This window comes from Somniosus microcephalus, chromosome 12, assembly GCF_052327205.1.
Source record: "Somniosus microcephalus isolate GS21.2 chromosome 12, FLI_Smic_1.0, whole genome shotgun sequence".
Lineage (NCBI taxonomy): Eukaryota > Metazoa > Chordata > Chondrichthyes > Squaliformes > Somniosidae > Somniosus > Somniosus microcephalus.
Window position 1 is genome coordinate 223,890,433 of NC_140998.1, and position 22,407 is coordinate 223,912,839.

At 54.0% G+C, this 22,407-nt stretch overlaps 1 protein-coding gene across 2 annotated transcripts in view; it reads left to right on the forward strand.

The window, feature by feature from the left end:
- The first annotated feature begins 528 nt into the window (after positions 1 to 528).
- The window catches only part of LOC147110190 (Friend leukemia integration 1 transcription factor-like), a 54,518-nt gene continuing 32,639 nt past the window's right edge, over positions 529 to 22,407 (forward strand). The window contains exons 1-2 of one of the 2 annotated variants that reach the window (XM_086004117.1): positions 529 to 766; positions 4,102 to 4,253. In XM_086004117.1, the coding sequence (XP_085860243.1) occupies positions 633 to 766; positions 4,102 to 4,253 (286 nt within the window). In that variant the 5' untranslated portion in view covers positions 529 to 632. The remainder of the gene's footprint in view (positions 767 to 4,101; positions 4,254 to 22,407) is intronic. The other variant, XM_086004118.1, reaches the window with a different exon arrangement.

Sequence of the window (22,407 nt, forward strand, 5' to 3'; positions counted from 1 at the left end):
GTCAGTGTGTGTGGAACCCGTACCCCAGTGAGAGTCATTGTGTGGAACCCGTACCCCAGTTAGAGTCAGTGTGTGTGGAAGCCGTACCCCAGTGAGAGTCAGTGTGTGTGGAATCCATACCCCAGTGAGGGTCCGTGTGTGTGGAACCCGTACCCCAGTGAGATTCAGTGTGTGTGGAACCCGTACCCCAGTGAGAGTCAGTGTGTGTGTAACCCGTACCCCAGTGAGAGTCAGTGTGTGTGGAACCCGTACCCCAGTGAGTGTCACTGTGTATGGGACCCGTACCCCAGTGAGAGTCAGTGTGTATGGGACCCGTACCTCAGTGAGAGTTAGTGTGTGTGGAACCCGTACCCCAGTGAGAGTCAGTGTGTGTGGAACCCGTACCCCAGTGGAAGTCAGTGTGTGTGGAATCCGTACCCCAGTGAGAGTCAGTGTGTGTGGATGTATCCCGTACCCCAGTGAGAGTCAGTGTGTGTGGAACCCGTACCCCAGTGAAAGTCAGTGTGTGTAGTTATTGCCACTGCTCCTAACCATTTTTTCCCTCTCTGTTTCCATTCCAGATCCATGAAGCTCTCTCTGTTGTGAGTGAGGATAACGCACTCTACGAATCCTCCTTCGCAGCCTCACACCTGATGAAGTCTGAGATCGTGTCCGGTGATTACATTCAGGCCGGGAAAGGGAGTCCGGAGGTGGGAGAACAGGACTGGGCCAGGCAAACGAGCCGAGTGACAGTGAAGCAGGAGGGTGAACAGGTGAACGGTACAAGGTACGGCACAGAAGATCTGGTCCCAGCAGGCGACACAGCTGGGCCATCGTCCTCTCTGTCAGTCCATCACCGATCTCACTCTCGGGTCAGTCAGTGTCCTTCTCCATAACCGGTGACATTGATCAACAGACAACACTGAAAGGTCATTCAACCTCACAGTCACCACACTCCTTAAATCAACCCCACTTACCCACCTTATTCCCGTATCCCTAATCTGACTTACCCACCTTCTCTCCATATCCCCAATCCCACCTACCCACCTTCTCTCCATATCCCCAATCCCACTTACCCACCTTCTCTCCATATCCCCAACGCCACCTACCCACCTTCTCCCCATATCCCCAATCCCACCCACCCACCTTCTCTCCAATCCCTCAATCCCACCTGCCCACCTTCTCTCCAATCCCTCAATCCCACCTACCCACCTTCTCTCCAATCCCTCAACGCCACCCACCCACCTTCTCCCCATATCCCCAATCCCACCTACCCACCTTCTCTCCATATCCCCAATCCCACCTACCCACCTTCTCTCCATATCCCCAATCCCACTTACCCACCTTCTCTCCATATCCCCAACGCCACCTACCCACCTTCTCCCCATATCCCCAATCCCACCTACCCACCTTCTCTCCATATCCCCAATCCCACCTACCCACCTTCTCTCCAATCCCTCAATCCCACCCACCCATCTTCTCTCCATATCCCCAACCCCACGCACCCAACTTCTCCCCCAATCCCTCAAGCCCACCAACCCACCTTCTCCCCATATCTCTCAATCCCACCTACCCATCTTCTCTCCATATCCCCAATTCCAACTACCCACCTTACCCCCATATCCTCAACCCCACCCTCCCACCTTCTCCCCATATCCCTCAACCCCACCCTCCCACCTTCTCCCCATACCCTTCAACCCCAACTACCCACCTTCTCCACATATCCCTCAACCCCACCCTCCCACCTTCTCCCCATACCCTTCAACCCCTCCTACCCACCTTCTCCCCAATCCCTCAATCCCAGTTAATGCAGAGGACGGTAACAAAATACAGGAAGACATTAATAAACTTGCAGAATGGATGTGTAAATGGCAAGTTAATTTCATTATAGATAAGTGCGAGGTGGAACATTTTGGTCGGAAGAATAAGGAAGCCAAATACTCCTTGGAAAATAAAATGGGGTTCAGGAATAGAGGGATCTGGGGGTACAGATACAAACATCATTAAAAGTAGCGATGCAGGTTAATAAGGCCATAAAAAAACAAGCACTGGGGTTCATTTCTACAGGGATAGAATTGAAAAGCAGAGAAGTTATGTTAAACTTGTTTCGAACCTTGGTTAGACCTCACTTGGAGACCAGAACTGTGCACATTGCTCCAAGTGTGGTCTAACCAAGGTATATAGAGAGTAAAACTGTGCACGGTGCTCCAAGTGTGGTCTAACCAAGGTATATAGAGACCAGAACTGTGCACGGTGCTCCAAGTGTGGTCTAACCAAGGTATATGGAGACCAGAACTGTGCACAGTGCTCCAAGTGTGGTCTAACCAAGGTATGGAGACCAGAACTGTGCACAGTGCTCCAAGTGTGGTCTAACCAAGGTATATGGAGACTAGAACTGTGCACAGTGCTCCAAGTGTGGTCTAACCAAGGTATATGGAGACCAGAACTGTGCACAGTGCTCCAAGTGTGGTCTAACCAAGGTATGGAGACCAGAACTGTGCACAGTGCTCCAAGTGTGGTCTAACCAAGGTATATGGAGACCAGAACTGTGCACAGTGCTCCAAGTATGGTCTAACCAAGGTATATGGAGACTAGAACTGTGCACAGTGCTCCAAGTGTGGTCTAACCAAGGTATACGGAGACCAGAACTGTACACCATGCTCCAAGTGTGGTCTAACCAAGGTATATAGAGAGCAGAACTGTGCACATTGCTCCAAGTGTGGTCTAACCAAGGTATACGGAGACCAGAACTGTGCACATTGCTCCAAGTATGGTCTAACCAATGTATATAGAGAGCAGAACTGTGCACATTGCTCCAAGTATGGTCTAACCAAGGTATATAGAGAGCAGAACTGTGCACAGTGCTCCAAGTGTCTCCATATACATTGGTTAGACCACACTTGGAGCACTGTGCACAGTTCTGGTCTCTTTATACCTTGGTTAGACCACACTTGGAGCACTGTGCACAGTTCTGGTCTCCGTATACTTTGGTTAGACCACACTTGGAGCACTGTGTACAGTTCTGGTCTCTATATACCTTGGTTAGACCGCACTTGGAGCATTGTGCACAGTTCTGGTCTCCATATACCTTGGTTAGACCACACTTGGGGCACTGTGCACAGTTCTGGTCTCCATATACCTTGGTTAGACCACACTTGGAGCACTGTGCACAGTTCTGGTCTCCATATACCTTGGTTAGACCACACTTGGAGCACTGTGCATGGTTCTGCTCTCTATATACCTTGGTTAGACCACACTTGGAGCACTGTGTACAGTTTTGGTCTCTATATACCTTGGTTATACCGCACTTGGAGCATTGTGCACAGTTCTGGTCTCTATAAACCTTGGTTAGACCACACCTGGAGCATTGTGCACAGTTCTAGTCTCTATATACCTTGGTTAGACCGCACTTGGAGCATTGTGCACAGTTCTGGTCTCCATATACCTCGGTTAGACCACACTTGGAGCACTGTGCACAGTTCTGGTCTCCGTATACCTTGGTTAGACCACACTTGGAGCACTGTGCACAGTTCTGGTCTCTATATACCTTGGTTAGACCACACTTGGAGCACTGTGCACAGTTCTGGTCTCTATATACCTTGGTTAGACCACACCTGGAGCATTGTGCACAGTTCTAGTCTCTATATACCTTGGTTGGATCGCACTTGGAGCATTGTGCACAGTTCCGGTCTCCATATACCATGGTTAGACCGCACTTGGAGCACTGTTCACAGTACTGGTCCCCATATTATAAAAAGGATATAGAGGCACTAGAGAGGGTGCATAATAGATTTAAAAGAATGAGTGTATACCTATCAGGAAAGGATGAACAGGCTGGGGCTCTTTTCTCTTGAAATAAGAAGGCTGAGAGGTGACCTGATAGAGGGCTTTAAAATTATGAAAGGGTTTGACATGACACATAGAGTGTGTTTCCACTTGTGGGGAAGAGCAAATTAGGGGCCATAAATATAAGATAGTCGCCAATATATCCAATAGGGAATTCAGGAGCGAAAGAGCAGATTTACCCTGAACTCAACTCAGCTCAGACTCCAGTTCAAGGGTCACTGGCTACTCACGGAACCAATCATTCAACTTGGCATGATCTTCCTTTTCATCCCACAGAGAGTCTCCCGTAGACTGCAGTGTTGTCAGACGGATCAAGATGCTGAGTGGGACTGAGACCAGTCAAGCCCCATACCCGCCTGGGTACAGTGAGCAGAGGGACAGCCCGCCAAACAGCACGAACAACGAGAAACGGGTTATCGTACCGGCAGGTGAGGCGGCATCGATAGACTCTGGAGACAGGGGTTAAGGCACACTCAGACTGTGCCACACTCAGACTGTGACACACTCACACTCAGACTGTGACAGGGGCACACCCACTGTGACAGGGGCACACTCACTGACAGAGGCACACTCACTGTGACAGGTGCCACACTCAGACTGTGACAGGTGACACATTCACTGTGACAGGGACACACTCACTGCGACAGGGACATACTCACTGACAGGGGCACACTCATTGACAGGGGCACACTCACTGTGACAGGTGACACACTCAGACTGTGACAGGTGACACATTCACTGTGACAGGGACACACTCACTGTGACAGGGACATACTCACTGACAGGGGCACACTCATTGACAGGGGCACACTCACTGTGACAGGTGACACACTCAGACTGTGACAGGTGACACATTCACTGTGACAGGGACACACTCACTGTGACAGGGACATACTCACTGACAGGGGCACACTCATTGACAGGGGCACACTCACTGTGACAGGTGACACACTCACACTGTGAAAGGGGCACACTCACTGTGACAGATGACACACTCAGACTGTGACTGGTGACACTCTCCCTGACAGCGGCACACTCACTGACAGGGGCACACTCACTGACAGGGGCACACTCACTGACAGGGGCACACTCAGACTGTGACAGGAGCACACTCAGACTGTGACAGGGGCACACTCACTGACAGGGACACACTCACTGTGACAGGTGACACACACACTGATGGGGCACACTCACTGACAGGGGCACACTCACTGTGACAGGGAGACACTCACTGTGACAGGTGACACACTCACTGTGACGGGGCACACTCACTGTGACAGGGACACACTCACTGTGACACACTCATTGTGACGGGGCACACTCGGACTGTGACAGGGAGGCACTCACTGTTACACACTCACTGTAATGGGGCACACTCAGACTGTGACAGGGACACACTCACTGTGACAGGGGCACACTCACTGTGACAGGTGACACACAGACTGTGACAGGGACACACTCACTGTGACAGGGACACACTCACTGTGACAGGTGACACACTCACTGTGACAGGGGCACACTCACTGTGACAGGGACACACTCACTGTGACACACTCATTGTGACAGGGGCACACTTGGACTGTGACAGGGAGACACTCACTGTGACACACTCACTGTGACAGGGGCACACTGAGACTGTGACAGGGACACACTCACTGTGACAGGGGCACACTCACTGTGACAGGTGACACACTCAGACTGTGACAGTGGCACTCTCACTGTGACAGGGACACACTCAATGTGACAGGTGACACACTCAGACTGTGACGGGGCACACTCACTGTGACAGGGACACACTCACTGTGACACACTCACTGTGACAGGGGCACACTCACTAACAGGGGCACACTCACTGTGACAGGTGAAATACTCACTGTGATGGGGCACACTCTCTGTGAAAGGTGACACACTCACTGTGACAGGGGCACACTCACTGTGACACACTCACTGTGACAGGGGCACACTCACTAACAGGGGCACACTCACTGTGACAGGTGAAATACTCACTGTGATGGGGCACACTCTCTGTGAAAGGTGACACACTCACTGTGACAGGGGCACACTCACTGTGACAGGGACACACTCAGACTGTGACGGGGCACACTCACTGTGAAAGGTGACACACTCACTGTGACAGAGGCACAATCACTGTGACGGGGCACACCCACTGTGACAGGGACACACTCGCTGTGACAGGGACACACTCAGACTGTGACAGGGGCACACTCGCTGTGACAGGTGACACACTCACTGTGACAGGGACACACTCACTGTGACAGGGACACACTCAGACTGTGACAGGGCCACACTCACTGTGACAGGTGACACACTCACTGTGACAGGGACACACTCAGACTGTGATGGGGCACACTCACTATGACAGGGACACACTCACTGTGACAGGGGCACACTCACTGTGACAGGTAACACACTCAGACTGTGACAGGGACACACTCACTGTGACGGGGCACACTCAAACTGTGACAGGTGACACACTCACTGTGACAGGGGCACACTCAGACTGTGACAGGTGACAGACTCAGACTGTGAGAGGGGCACACTCACTGTGAGAGGGGCACACTCACTGTGAGAGGTGACACACTCACTGTGACAGGGGCACACTCACTGTGACAGGTGACAGACCCACTGTGACAGGGGCTCACTCACTGTGGCGGGCACACTCACTGTGACAGGTGGCACACTCAGACTGTGATAGGGACACACTCAATGTGACAGGTGACACACTCAGACTGTGACAGGGACACACTCACTGTGACAGGGACACAATCACTGTGACAGGTGACACACTCACTGTGACAGGTGGCACACTCACTGTGACAGGGACACAATCACTGTGACAGGTGACACACTCACTGTGACAGGTGGCACACTCACTGTGACAGGGACACACTCACTGTGACAGGGACACACTCACTGTGACAGGTGACACACTCACTGTGACAGGTGGCACACTCACTGTGACAGGTGACACACTCAGACTGTGACAGGGAGATTCTCACTGTGACAGGGACACAATCACTGTGACAGGTGACACACCCACTGTGACAGGGGCACACTCACTGTGACAGGGACACACTCACTGTGACAGGTGACAAAATCACTATGACGGGGCACACTCACTGTGACAGGTGACACACTCACTCTGACAGGGACACACTCACTGTGACAGGGACACACTCAGACTGTGACAGGGGCACACTCACTGTGACAGGTGACACACTCACTGTGACAGGGACACACTCAGACTGTGATGGGGCACACTCACTGTGACAGGGACACACTCACTGTGACAGGGACACACTCACTGTGACAGGTAACACACTCAGACTGTGACAGGGACACACTCACTGTGACAGGGGCACACTCAAACTGTGACAGGGGCACACTCAAACTGTGACAGGTGACACACTCACTGTGACAGGGGCACACTCAAACTGTGACAGGTGACACACTCACTGTGACAGGGGCACACTCAGACTGTGGCGGGCACATTCACTGTGACAGGTGGCACGCTCACTGTGACAGGTGGCACACCCACTGTGGCGGGCACACTCACTGTGACAGGTGACACACTCAGACTGTGACAGGGACACACTCACTGTGACAGGTGACACAATCAGACTGTGACTGGAACACACTCACTGTGACAGGTGACACAATCAGACTGTGACTGGAACACACTCACTGTGACAGGTGACACACTCACTGTGACAGGTGGCACACTCACTGTGACAGGGGCACACTCACTGTGTCAGGTGGCACACTCAGACTGTGACAGGGACACACTCACTGTGACAGGTGACACACTCAGACTGTGACAGGGACACACTCAATGTGACAGGGACACAATCACTGTGACAGGGACACAATCACTGTGACAGGTGACATACTCACTGTGACAGGTGACACAATCAGACTGTGACAGGGACACACTCACTGTGACAGGTGACACAATCAGACTGTGACTGGAACACACTCACTGTGACAGGTGACACGCTCAGACTGTGACAGGGACACACTCACTGTGTCAGGTGACACACTCAGACTGTGACAGGGACACACTCACTGTGACAGGTGGCACACTCACTGTGACAGGGGCACACTCACTGTGTCAGGTGACACACTCAGACTGTGACAGGGACACACTCACTGTGACAGGTGACACACTCAGACTGTGACAGGGACACACTCACTGTGACAGGTGACACATTCAGACTGTGACAGGGACACAATCACTGTGACAGGGACACAATCACTGTGACAGGTGACACACTCACTGTGACAGGTCGCACACTCACTGTGACAGGTGACACACTCAGACTGTGACTGGAACACACTCACTGTGACAGGTGACACACTCAGACTGTGACAGGGACATTCTCACTGTGACAGGGGCACACTCACTGTGACAGGTGACACACTCAGACTGTGACAGGGGCACACTCACTGTGACAGGTGACACACTCAGACTGTGACAGGTGACAAACCCACTGTGACAGGTGACACACTCAGACTGTGACAGGGACATTCTCACTGTGACAGGGACACAATCACTGTGACAGGGACACACTCACTGTGACAGGGGCATACCCACTGTGGCGGGCACACTCACTGTGACAGGTGACACACTCAGACTGTGGCGGGCACACTCACTGTGACAGGTGACACACTCAGACTGTGACAGGGACACACTCACTGTGACAGGTGACTCAATCAGACTGTGACTGGAACACACTCACTGTGACAGGTGACACAATCAGACTGTGACTGGAACACACTCACTGTGACAGGTGACACAATCAGACTGTGACTGGAACACACTCACTGTGACAGGTGACACAATCAGACTGTGACAGGAACACACTCACTGTGACAGGTGACACAATCAGACTGTGACAGGTGGCACACTCACTGTGACAGGTGACACACTCAGACTGTGACTGGTGACACACCCACTGTGGCAGGTGACACACTCAGACTGTGACAGGGACATTCTCACTGTGACAGGGACACACTCACTGTGACAGGTGGCACACTCACTGTGACAGGTGACACACTCACTGTGACAGGGGCACACTCACTGTGACAGGTGACACACTCACTGTGACAGGGGCACACTCACTGTGTCAGGTGACACACTCAGACTGTGACAGGGACACACTCACTGTGACAGGTGGCACACTCACTGTGACAGGTGACACACTCAGACTGTGACAGGGGCACACTCACTGTGTCAGGTGACACACTCAGACTGTGACAGGGGCGCACTCACTGTGACAGGTGACACACTCAGACTGTGACAGGTGACACACCCACTGTGGCAGGTGACACACTCAGACTGTGACAGGGACACACTCACTGTGACAGGTGGCACACTCACTGTGACAGGTGACACACCCACTGTGGCAGGTGACACACTCAGACTGTGACAGGGACATTCTCACTGTGACAGGTGGCACACTCACTGTGACAGGGACACACTCACTGTGACAGGGACACACTCACTGTGGCAGGTGACACACTCAGACTGTGACAGGGACATTCTCACTGTGACAGGGACACACTCACTGTGACAGGGACACACTCACTGTGACAGGTGACACACTCACTGTGACAGGGACACACTCACTGTGACAGGGACACACTCACTGTGACAGGTGACACACTCACTGTGACAGGGACACACTCACTGTGACAGGTGACACACTTACTGTGACAGGGACACTCTCACTGTGACAGGGACACACTCACTGTGACAGGGACACACTCACTGTCACAGGGGCACACCCACTGTGACAGGTGACACACTCACTGTCACAGGGGCACACCCACTGTGACAGGTGACACACCCACTGTGACAGGGACACACTCACTGTGGCAGGTGACACACTCACTGTGGCAGGTGACACACTCACTGTGACAGGGACACACTCACTGTGACAGGGACACACTCACTGTGACAGGTGACACACTCACTGTGACAGGTGACACACCCACTGTGGCAGGTGACACACTCAGACTGTGACAGGGACATTCTCACTGTGACAGGGACACACTCACTGTGACAGGGACACACTCACTGTGACAGGTGACACACTCAGACTGTGACAGGGACACACTCACTGTGACAGGGACACACTCACTGTGACAGGTGACACACTCACTGTGACAGGGACACACTCACTGTGACAGGTGACACACTCACTGTGACAGGGACACACTCACTGTGACAGGTGACACACTCACTGTGACAGGGACACACTCACTGTGACAGGGACACACTCACTGTGACAGGGACACACTCACTGTCACAGGGGCACACCCACTGTGACAGGTGACACACTCACTGTGACAGGGACACACTCACTGTCACAGGGGCACACCCACTGTGACAGGGACACACTCACTGTGGCAGGTGACACACTCACTGTGACAGGGACACACTCACTGTGACAGGGACACACTCACTGTCACAGGGGCACACCCACTGTGACAGGTGACACACCCACTGTGACAGGTGACACACTCACTGTGACAGGGACACACTCACTGTGGCAGGTGACACACTCAGACTGTGACAGGGACATTCTCACTGTGACAGGGACACACTCACTGTGACAGGGACACACTCACTGTGACAGGGACACACTCACTGTGACAGGGGCACACTCACTGTGACAGGTGACACACTCACTGTGACAGGGACACACTCACTGTGAAAGGTGACACACAGACTGTGACAGGGGCACACTCACTGTGACAGGGACACAATCACTGTGACAGGTGACACACCCACTGTGACAGGGGCACACTCACTGTGACAGAGACACACTCACTGTGACAGGTGACAAAATCACTGTGACAGGTGACACACTCACTGTGACAGGTGACAAAATCACTGTGACGGGCACACCCACTGTGACAGGTGACAAAATCACTGTGACAGGGACATTCTCACTGTGACAGGGGCACACTCACTGTGACAGGTGACACACTCACTGTGACAGGGACATTCTCACTGTGACAGGGGCACACACACTGTGACACGTGACACACTCACTGTGACAGGTGACACACTCACTGTGACAGGTGACAAAATCACTGTGACGGGGCACACTCACTGTGACAGAGACACTCTCACTGTGACAGGGGCACACTCACTGTGACAGGTGACACAATCAGACTGTGACAGGGGCACACTCACTGTGACAGGGACAGAAACACTGTGACGGGACACACTCACTGTGACAGGTGACACACTCACTGTGACGGGGCACACACTCACTGTGATAGGTGACACACTCAGACTGTGACAGGGGCACACTCAGACTGTGACAGGGGCACACACTCACTGTGACAGGGGCACACTCATTGTTACAGGGACACTCTCACTGTGACAGGGGCACACTCACTGTGACAGGGACACTCTCACTGTGACAGGGGCACACTCACTGTGACAGGTGACACAATCAGACTGTGACAGGGGCACACTCACTGTGACAGGGACAGAAACACTGTGACGGGACACACTCACTGTGACAGGTGACACACTCACTGTGACGGGGCACACACTCACTGTGATAGGTGACACACTCAGACTGTGACAGGGGCACACTCAGACTGTGACAGGGGCACACACTCACTGTGACAGGGGCACACTCATTGTTACAGGGACACTCTCACTGTGACAGGGGCACACTCACTGTGACAGGTGACAAAATCACTGTGACGGGGCACACCCACTGTGACAGGGGCACACTCACTGTGACAGGGACACACTCACTGTGACAGGTGACAAAATCACTGTGACGGGGCACACCCACTGTGACAGGGACACACTCACTGTGACAGGTGACACACTCACTGTGACAGGTGACAAAATCACTGTGACGGGGCACACTCACTGTGACAGGGACACACTCACTGTGACAGGGGCACACTGATTGTGACAGGGACACTCTCACTGTGACAGGGGCACACTCACTGTGACAGGTGACACAATCAGACTGTGACAGGGGCACACTCACTGTGACAGGTGACACAATCAGACTGTGACAGGGGCACACTCACTGTGACAGGGACAGAATCACTGTGACAGGGACACACTCACTGTGACAGGTGACACACTAACTGTGACAGGGACAGAATCACTGTGACAGGGACACACTCACTGTGACAGGTGACACACTCACTGTGGCGGGGCACACACTCACTGTGATAGGTGACACACTCAGACTGTGACAGGGGCACACTCAGACTGTGACAGGGGCACACACTCACTGTGACAGCGGCACACTCAGGCTGTGACAGCTGACACACCCACTGTGACAGGGGCACACTCACTGTGACAGAGACACACTCACTGTGACAGGTGACAAAATCACTATGACGGAGCACACTCACTGTGACAAGGACACACTCACTGTGACAGGTGACACACTCTCTGTGACAGGTGACAAAATCACTGTGACGGGGCACACTCACTGTAACAGGGACACACTCACTGTGACAGGGACACACTCACTGTCACAGGGGCACAATCACTGTGACAGGGGCACACTCACTGTGACAATGACACACTCACTGTGACAGGTGACGCACTCTCTGTGACAGGTGACAAAATCACTGTGACGGGGCACACTCACTGGGACAAGGACACACTCACTGTGACAGGTGACAGAATCACTGTGACGGGGCACACTCACTGTAACAGGGACACACTCACTGTGACAGGGACACACTCACTGTGACAGGGGCACAATCACTGTGACAGGGGCACAATCACTGTCACAGGGGCACAATCACTGTGACAGGGGCACACTCACTGTAACAGGGACACACTCACTGTGACAGGGACACACTCACTGTAACAGGGACACACTCACTGTGACAGGGACACACTCACTGTCACAGGGGCACAATCACTGTGACAGGGGCACACTCACTGTCACAGGGGCACAATCACTGTGACAGGGGCACACTCACTGTAACAGGGACACACTCACTGTGACAGGGACACACTCACTGTAACAGGGACACACTCACTGTGACAGGGACACACTCACTGTCACAGGGGCACAATCACTGTGACAGGGGCACACTCACTGTAACAGGGACACTCTCACTGTGACAGGGGCACACTCACTGTCACAGGGGCACAATCACTGTGACAGGGGCACACTCACTGTAACAGGGACACTCTCACTGTGACAGGGGCACACTCACTGTGACAGGTGACACAATCAGACTGTGACAGGGGCACACTCACTGTGACAGGGACAGAATCACTGTGAGAGGGGCACACTCACTGTGACAGGTGACACACTCACTGTGACGGGGCACACACTCACTGTGATAGGTGACACACTCAGACTGTGACAGGGGCACACTCAGACTGTGACAGGGGCACACACTCACTGTGACAGGGGCACACTCAGGCTGTGACAGCTGACACACCCACTGTGACAGGGGCACACTCACTGTGACAGGGGCGCACTCACTGTGACAGGAGGCACACTCACTGGGACAGGGGCACACCCACTGTGGCGGGCACACTCACTGTGACAGGGACACACTCAGACTGTGACGGGGACACACTCACTTTCACAGGGGCACACTCACTGTGGCAGGGACAAACTCACTGTAACAGGTGACACACCCACTGTAGCAGGTGACACACTCACTGTGACAGGGACATTCTCACTGTGACAGGGGCACACTCACTGTGACAGGTGACACACTCACTGTGACAGGGACACACTCACTGTGAAAGGTGACACACTCAGACTGTGACAGGGGCACACTCACTGTGACAGGGACACAATCACTGTGACAGGTGACACACCCACTGTGACAGGGGCACACTCACTGTGACAGAGACACACTCACTGTGACAGGTGACAAAATCACTGTGACAGGTGACACACTCACTGTGACAGGTGACAAAATCACTGTGACGGGCACACCCACTGTGACAGGTGACAAAATCACTGTGACATGGACATTCTCACTGTGACAGGGGCACACTCACTGTGACAGGTGACACACTCACTGTGACAGGGACATTCTCACTGTGACAGGGGCACACTCACTGTGACAGGTGACACACTCACTGTGACAGGTGACACACTCACTGTGACAGGTGACAAAATCACTGTGACGGGGCACACTCACTGTGACAGAGACACTCTCACTGTGACAGGGGCACACTCACTGTGACAGGTGACACAATCAGACTGTGACAGGGGCACACTCACTGTGACAGGGACAGAAACACTGTGACGGGACACACTCACTGTGACAGGTGACACACTCACTGTGACAGGTGACACACTCACTGTGACGGGGCACACACTCACTGTGATAGGTGACACACTCAGACTGTGACAGGGGCACACTCAGACTGTGACAGGGGCACACACTCACTGTGACAGGGGCACACTCATTGTTACAGGGACACTCTCACTGTGACAGGGGCACACTCACTGTGACAGGTGACACAATCAGACTGTGACGGGGCACACTCACTGTGACAGGGACAGAAACACTGTGACGGGACACACTCACTGTGACAGGTGACACACTCACTGTGACGGGGCACACACTCACTGTGATAGGTGACACACTCAGACTGTGACAGGGGCACACTCAGACTGTGACAGGGGCACACACTCACTGTGACAGGGGCACACTCATTGTTACAGGGACACTCTCACTGTGACAGGGGCACACTCACTGTGACAGGTGACAAAATCACTGTGACGGGGCACACCCACTGTGACAGGGGCACACTCACTGTGACAGGGACACACTCACTGTGACAGGTGACAAAATCACTGTGACGGGGCACACCCACTGTGACAGGGACACACTCACTGTGACAGGTGACACACTCACTGTGACAGGTGACAAAATCACTGTGACGGGGCACACTCACTGTGACAGGGACACACTCACTGTGACAGGGGCACACTGATTGTGACAGGGACACTCTCACTGTGACAGGGGCACACTCACTGTGACAGGTGACACAATCAGACTGTGACAGGGGCACACTCACTGTGACAGGTGACACAATCAGACTGTGACAGGGGCACACTCACTGTGACAGGGACAGAATCACTGTGACAGGGACACACTCACTGTGACAGGTGACACACTCACTGTGACAGGGACAGAATCACTGTGACAGGGACACACTCACTGTGACAGGTGACACACTCACTGTGGCGGGGCACACACTCACTGTGATAGGTGACACACTCAGACTGTGACAGGGGCACACTCAGACTGTGACAGGGGCACACACTCACTGTGACAGGGGCACACTCAGGCTGTGACGGCTGACACACCCACTGTGATAGGGGCACACTCACTGTAACAGAGACACACTCACTGTGACAGGTGACAAAATCACTATGACGGAGCACACTCACTGTGACAAGGACACACTCACTGTGACAGGTGACACACTCTCTGTGACAGGTGACAAAATCACTGTGACGGGGCACACTCACTGTAACAGGGACACACTCACTGTGACAGGGACACACTCACTGTCACAGGGGCACAATCACTGTGACAGGGGCACACTCACTGTGACAATGACACACTCACTGTGACAGGTGACACACTCTCTGTGACAGGTGACAAAATCACTGTGACGGGGCACACTCACTGGGACAAGGACACACTCACTGTGACAGGTGACAGAATCACTGTGACGGGTCACACTCACTGTAACAGGGACACACTCACTGTGACAGGGACACACTCACTGTGACAGGGGCACAATCACTGTGACAGGGGCACACTCACTGTCACAGGGGCACAATCACTGTGACAGGGGCACACTCACTGTAACAGGGACACACTCACTGTGACAGGGACACACTCACTGTAACAGGGACACACTCACTGTGACAGGGACACACTCACTGTCACAGGGGCACAATCACTGTGACAGGGGCACACTCACTGTCACAGGGGCACAATCACTGTGACAGGGGCACACTCACTGTAACAGGGACACACTCACTGTGACAGGGACACACTCACTGTAACAGGGACACACTCAATGTCACAGGGGCACAATCACTGTGACAGGGGCACACTCACTGTAACAGGGACACTCTCACTGTGACAGGGGCACACTCACTGTCACAGGGGCACAATCACTGTGACAGGGGCACACTCACTGTAACAGGGACACTCTCACTGTGACAGGGGCACACTCACTGTGACAGGTGACACAATCAGACTGTGACAGGGGCACACTCACTGTGACAGGGACAGAATCACTGTGAGAGGGGCACACTCACTGTGACAGGTGACACACTCACTGTGACGGGGCACACACTCACTGTGATAGGTGACACACTCAGACTGTGACAGGGGCACACTCAGACTATGACAGGGGCACACACTCACTGTGACAGGGGCACACTCAGGCTGTGACAGCTGACACACCCACTGTGACAGGGGCACACTCACTGTGACAGGGGCGCACTCACTGTGACAGGAGGCACTCTCACTGGGACAGGGGCACACCCACTGTGGCGGGCACACTCACTGTGACAGGGACACACTCAGACTGTGACGGGGACACACTCACTTTCACAGGGGCACACTCACTGTGGCAGGGACAAACTCACTGTGACAGGTGACACACCCGCTGTGGCAGGTGACACACTCACTGTGACAGGGACATTCTCACTGTGACAGGGGCACACTCACTGTGACAGGTGACACACTCACTGTGACAGGGACACACTCACTGTGAAAGGTGACACACTCAGACTGTGACAGGGGCACACTCACTGTGACAGGGACACAATCACTGTGACAGGTGACACACCCACTGTGACAGGGGCACACTCACTGTGACAGAGACACACTCACTGTGACAGGTGACAAAATCACTGTGACAGGTGACACACTCACTGTGACAGGTGACAAAATCACTGTGACGGGCACACCCACTGTGACAGGTGACAAAATCACTGTGACAGGGACATTCTCACTGTGACAGGGGCACACTCACTGTGACAGGTGACACACTCACTGTGACAGGGACATTCTCACTGTGACAGGGGCACACTCACTGTGACAGGTGACACACTCACTGTGACAGGTGACACACTCACTGTGACAGGTGACAAAATCACTGTGACGGGGCACACTCACTGTGACAGAGACACTCTCACTGTGACAGGGGCACACTCACTGTGACAGGTGACACAATCAGACTGTGACAGGGGCACACTCACTGTGACAGGGACAGAAACACTGTGACGGGACACACTCACTGTGACAGGTGACACACTCACTGTGACGGGGCACACACTCACTGTGATAGGTGACACACTCAGACTGTGACAGGGGCACACTCAGACTGTGACAGGGGCACAGACTCACTGTGACAGGGGCACACTCATTGTTACAGGGACACTCTCACTGTGACAGGGGCACACTCACTGTGACAGGGACACTCTCACTGTGACAGGGGCACACTCACTGTGACAGGTGACACAATCAGACTGTGACAGGGGCACACTCACTGTGACAGGGACAGAAACACTGTGACGGGACACACTCACTGTGACAGGTGACACACTCACTGTGACGGGGCACACACTCACTGTGATAGGTGACACACTCAGACTGTGACAGGGGCACACTCAGACTGTGACAGGGGCACACACTCACTGTGACAGGGGCACACTCATTGTTACAGGGACACTCTCACTGTGACAGGGGCACACTCACTGTGACAGGTGACAAAATCACTGTGACGGGGCACACCCACTGTGACAGGGGCACACTCACTGTGACAGGGACACACTCACTGTGACAGGTGACAAAATCACTGTGACGGGGCACACCCACTGTGACAGGGACACACTCACTGTGACAGGTGACACACTCACTGTGACAGGTGACAAAATCACTGTGACGGGGCACACTCACTGTGACAGGGACACACTCACTGTGACAGGGGCACACTGATTGTGACAGGGACACTCTCACTGTGACAGGGGCACACTCACTGTGACAGGTGACACAATCAGACTGTGACAGGGGCACACTCACTGTGACAGGTGACACAATCAGACTGTGACAGGGGCACACTCACTGTGACAGGGACAGAATCACTGTGACAGGGACACACTCACTGTGACAGGTGACACACTAACTGTGACAGGGACAGAATCACTGTGACAGGGACACACTCACTGTGACAGGTGACACACTCACTGTGGCGGGGCACACACTCACTGTGATAGGTGACACACTCAGACTGTGACAGGGGCACACTCAGACTGTGACAGGGGCACACACTCACTGTGACAGCGGCACACTCAGGCTGTGACAGCTGACACACCCACTGTGACAGGGGCACACTCACTGTGACAGAGACACACTCACTGTGACAGGTGACAAAATCACTATGACGGAGCACACTCACTGTGACAAGGACACACTCACTGTGACAGGTGACACACTCTCTGTGACAGGTGACAAAATCACTGTGACGGGGCACACTCACTGTAACAGGGACACACTCACTGTGACAGGGACACACTCACTGTCACAGGGGCACAATCACTGTAACAGGGACACACTCACTGTGACAGGGACACACTCACTGTGACAGGGGCACAATCACTGTGACAGGGGCACACTCACTGTCACAGGGGCACAATCACTGTGACAGGGGCACACTCACTGTAACAGGGACACACTCACTGTGACAGGGACACACTCACTGTAACAGGGACACACTCACTGTGACAGGGACACACTCACTGTCACAGGGGCACAATCACTGTGACAGGGGCACACTCACTGTCACAGGGGCACAATCACTGTGACGGGGCACACTCACTGTAACAGGGACACACTCACTGTGACAGGGACACACTCACTGTAACAGGGACACACTCACTGTGACAGGGACACACTCACTGTCACAGGGGCACAATCACTGTGACAGGGGCACACTCACTGTAACAGGGACACTCTCACTGTGACAGGGGCACACTCACTGTCACAGGGGCACAATCACTGTGACAGGGGCACACTCACTGTAACAGGGACACTCTCACTGTGACAGGGGCACACTCACTGTGACAGGTGACACAATCAGACTGTGACAGGGGCACACTCACTGTGACAGGGACAGAATCACTGTGAGAGGGGCACACTCACTGTGACAGGTGACACACTCACTGTGACGGGGCACACACTCACTGTGATAGGTGACACACTCAGACTGTGACAGGGGCACACTCAGACTGTGACAGGGGCACACACTCACTGTGACAGGGGCACACTCAGGCTGTGACAGCTGACACACCCACTGTGACAGGGGCACACTCACTGTGACAGGGGCGCACTCACTGTGACAGGAGGCACACTCACTGGGACAGGGGCACACCCACTGTGGCGGGCACACTCACTGTGACAGGGACACACTCAGACTGTGACGGGGACACACTCACTTTCACAGGGGCACACTCACTGTGGCAGGGACAAACTCACTGTGACAGGGGCACACTCACTGTGACAGGGACACACTCAGACTTTGACAGGGGCACACTCACTGTGGCAGGTACAAACTCACTGTGACAGGGGCACACTCACTGTGACAGGGACACACTCAGACTGTGACAGGGGCACACTCACTGTGACAGGGGCACACTCACTGTGACAGGGACACACTCACTATGACACACTCACTGTGACAGGGGCACACGCACTGTGACACACTCACTGTGACAGCGGCACACTCAGACTGACAGGGGCGCACTCACTGTGACAGGGACACACTCAGACTGTGACAGGGGCACACTCACTGTGACAGGGGCACACTCACTGTGACAGGGACACACTCACTATGACACACTCACTGTGACAGGGGCACACGCACTGTGACACACTCACTGTGACAGCGGCACACTCAGACTGACAGGGGCGCACTCACTGTGACACACTCACTGTGATAGGGGCACACTCACTGTGAGACATTCACTGTGACAGGGGCACACTCACATTGTGACACACACACACTCAGACTGTGACAGGTGACACATTAACACTGACACACTCACACTCCTACTCCAGTGCGCTCTTGGCCGGCCTCCCAGCTGCCACCCTCCGTACACTTGAGGTCATCTGAAACTCTGCTGCCCCCGTGTCCTAAATCGCATCGAGTCCCATTCACCCATCACCCCCCTGTGCTCGCTGACCTACATTAGCTCCCGGTCCGGCAACGCCTCGATTTAAAAATCCTCATCCACGTTTTCAAACCCCTCCATGGTCTCCTCGCCCCCTCCCTATCTCTGTAACCTACTCCAGGCCCTACAACCCTCCCTATCTCTGTACCCTCCTCCAGCCCACTACAACCCTCCCTATCTCTGTAACCTCCTCCAGCCCCCTACAACCCTCCCTATCTCTGTAACTGCCTCCAGCCCCTACATCCTCCCTATCTCTGTAACTTCCTCCACCCCTACAACCCTCCCTATCTCTGAAACCTCCTCCAGCCCCTACAACCCTCCCTATCTCTGTAACCTCCTCCAGCCCCTACAACCCTCCCTATCTCTGTAACCTCCTCCAGCCCTACAACCCTCACTATCTCTGTAACCTCCTCCTGCCCCTACAACCCTCCCTATCTCTGTAATCTCCTCCAGCCCCCTACAACCTTCCCTATCTCTGTACCCTCCTCCAGCCCACTACAACCCTCCCTATCTCTGTAACCTCCTCCAGCCCCTACAACCCTCCCTATCTCTGTAACCTCCTCCAGCCCCTACAACCCTCCCTATCTCTGTAACCTCCTCCACCCCTACAACCCTCCCTATCTCTGTAACCTCCTCCACCCCTACAACCCTCCCTATCACCTCCTCCAGCCCCTACAAACCTCCCTATCTCTGTAAGCTCCTCCAGCCCCTACAACCCTCCGTATCTCTGTAACCTCCTCCAGCCCCCTACAACCTTCCCTATCTCTGTAACCTCCTCCTGCCCCTACAACCCTCCCTATCTCTGTAACCTCCTCCAGCCCCCTACAACCCTCCCTAATTCTGTAACCTCCTCCAGCCCCTACAACCCTCCCTATCTCTGTAACCTCCTCCAGCCCCTACAACCCTCCCTATCTCTGTAACCTCCTCCAGCCCCTACAACCCTCCCTATCTCTGTAAACTCCTCCAGCCCCTACAACCCTCCCTATCTCTGTAACCTCCTCCAGCTCCTACAACCCTCCCTATCTCTGTAACCTCCTCCAGCCCCTACAACCCTCCCCATCTCTGTAACCTCCTTCAGCCCCTACAACCCTCCCTATCTCTGTAACCTCCTCCAGCTCCTAAAACCCTCCCTATCTCTGTAACCTCCTCCAGCCCCTACAACCCTCCCCATCTCTGTAACCTCCTCCAGCCCCCTACAACCCTCCCTATCTCTGTAATCTCCTCCAGCCCCCTACAACCCTCCCTAACTCTGTAATCTCCTCCAGCCCCTACAACCCTCCCTATCTCTGTAACCTCCGCCAGCCCCCTACAACCCTCCCTATCTCTGCAACCTCCTCCAGGCCCCCTACAACCCTCCCTATCTCTGTAACCTCCTCCAGCCCCTACAACCCTCCCTATCTCTGTAACCTCCTCCAGGCCCCCTTCAACCCACCCTATCTCCGTAAACTCCTCCAGCCCCTAAAACCCTCCCTATCTCTGTAACCTCCTCCAGCCTCTACAACCCTCCCTATTGCTGTAACCTCCTCCAGCCCCTACAACCCTCCCTATCTCTGTAACCTCCTCCAGCCCCCTACAACCCTCCCTATCTCTGTAACCTCCTCCTGCCCCTACAACCCTCCCTATCTCTGTAACCTCCTCCAGCCCCCTGCAACCCTCCCTAACTCTGTAACCTCCTCCAGCCCCTACAACCCTCCCTATCTCTGTAACCTCCTCCAGCCCCTACAACCCTCCCTATCTCTGTAACCTCCTCCAGCCCCTACAACCCTCCCTATCTCTGTAAACTCCTCCAGCCCCTACAACCCTCCCTATCTCTGTAATCTCCTCCAGCTCCTACAACCCTCCCTATCTCTGTAACCTCCTCCAGGCCCCCTTCAACCCACCCTATCTCCGTAAACTCCTCCAGCCCCTAAAACCCTCCCTATCTCTGTAACCTCCTCCAGCCTCTACAACCCTCCCTATTGCTGTAACCTCCTCCAGCCCCTACAACCCTCCCTATCTCTGTAACCTCCTCCAGCCCCCTACAACCCTCCCTATCTCTGTAACCTCCTCCTGCCCCTACAACCCTCCCTATCTCTGTAACCTCCTCCAGCCCCCTGCAACCCTCCCTAACTCTGTAACCTCCTCCAGCCCCTACAACCCTCCCTATCTCTGTAACCTCCTCCAGCCCCTACAACCCTCCCTATCTCTGTAACCTCCTCCAGCCCCTACAACCCTCCCTATCTCTGTAAACTCCTCCAGCCCCTACAACCCTCCCTATCTCTGTAATCTCCTCCAGCTCCTACAACCCTCCCTATCTCTGTAACCTCCTCCAACTCCTACAACC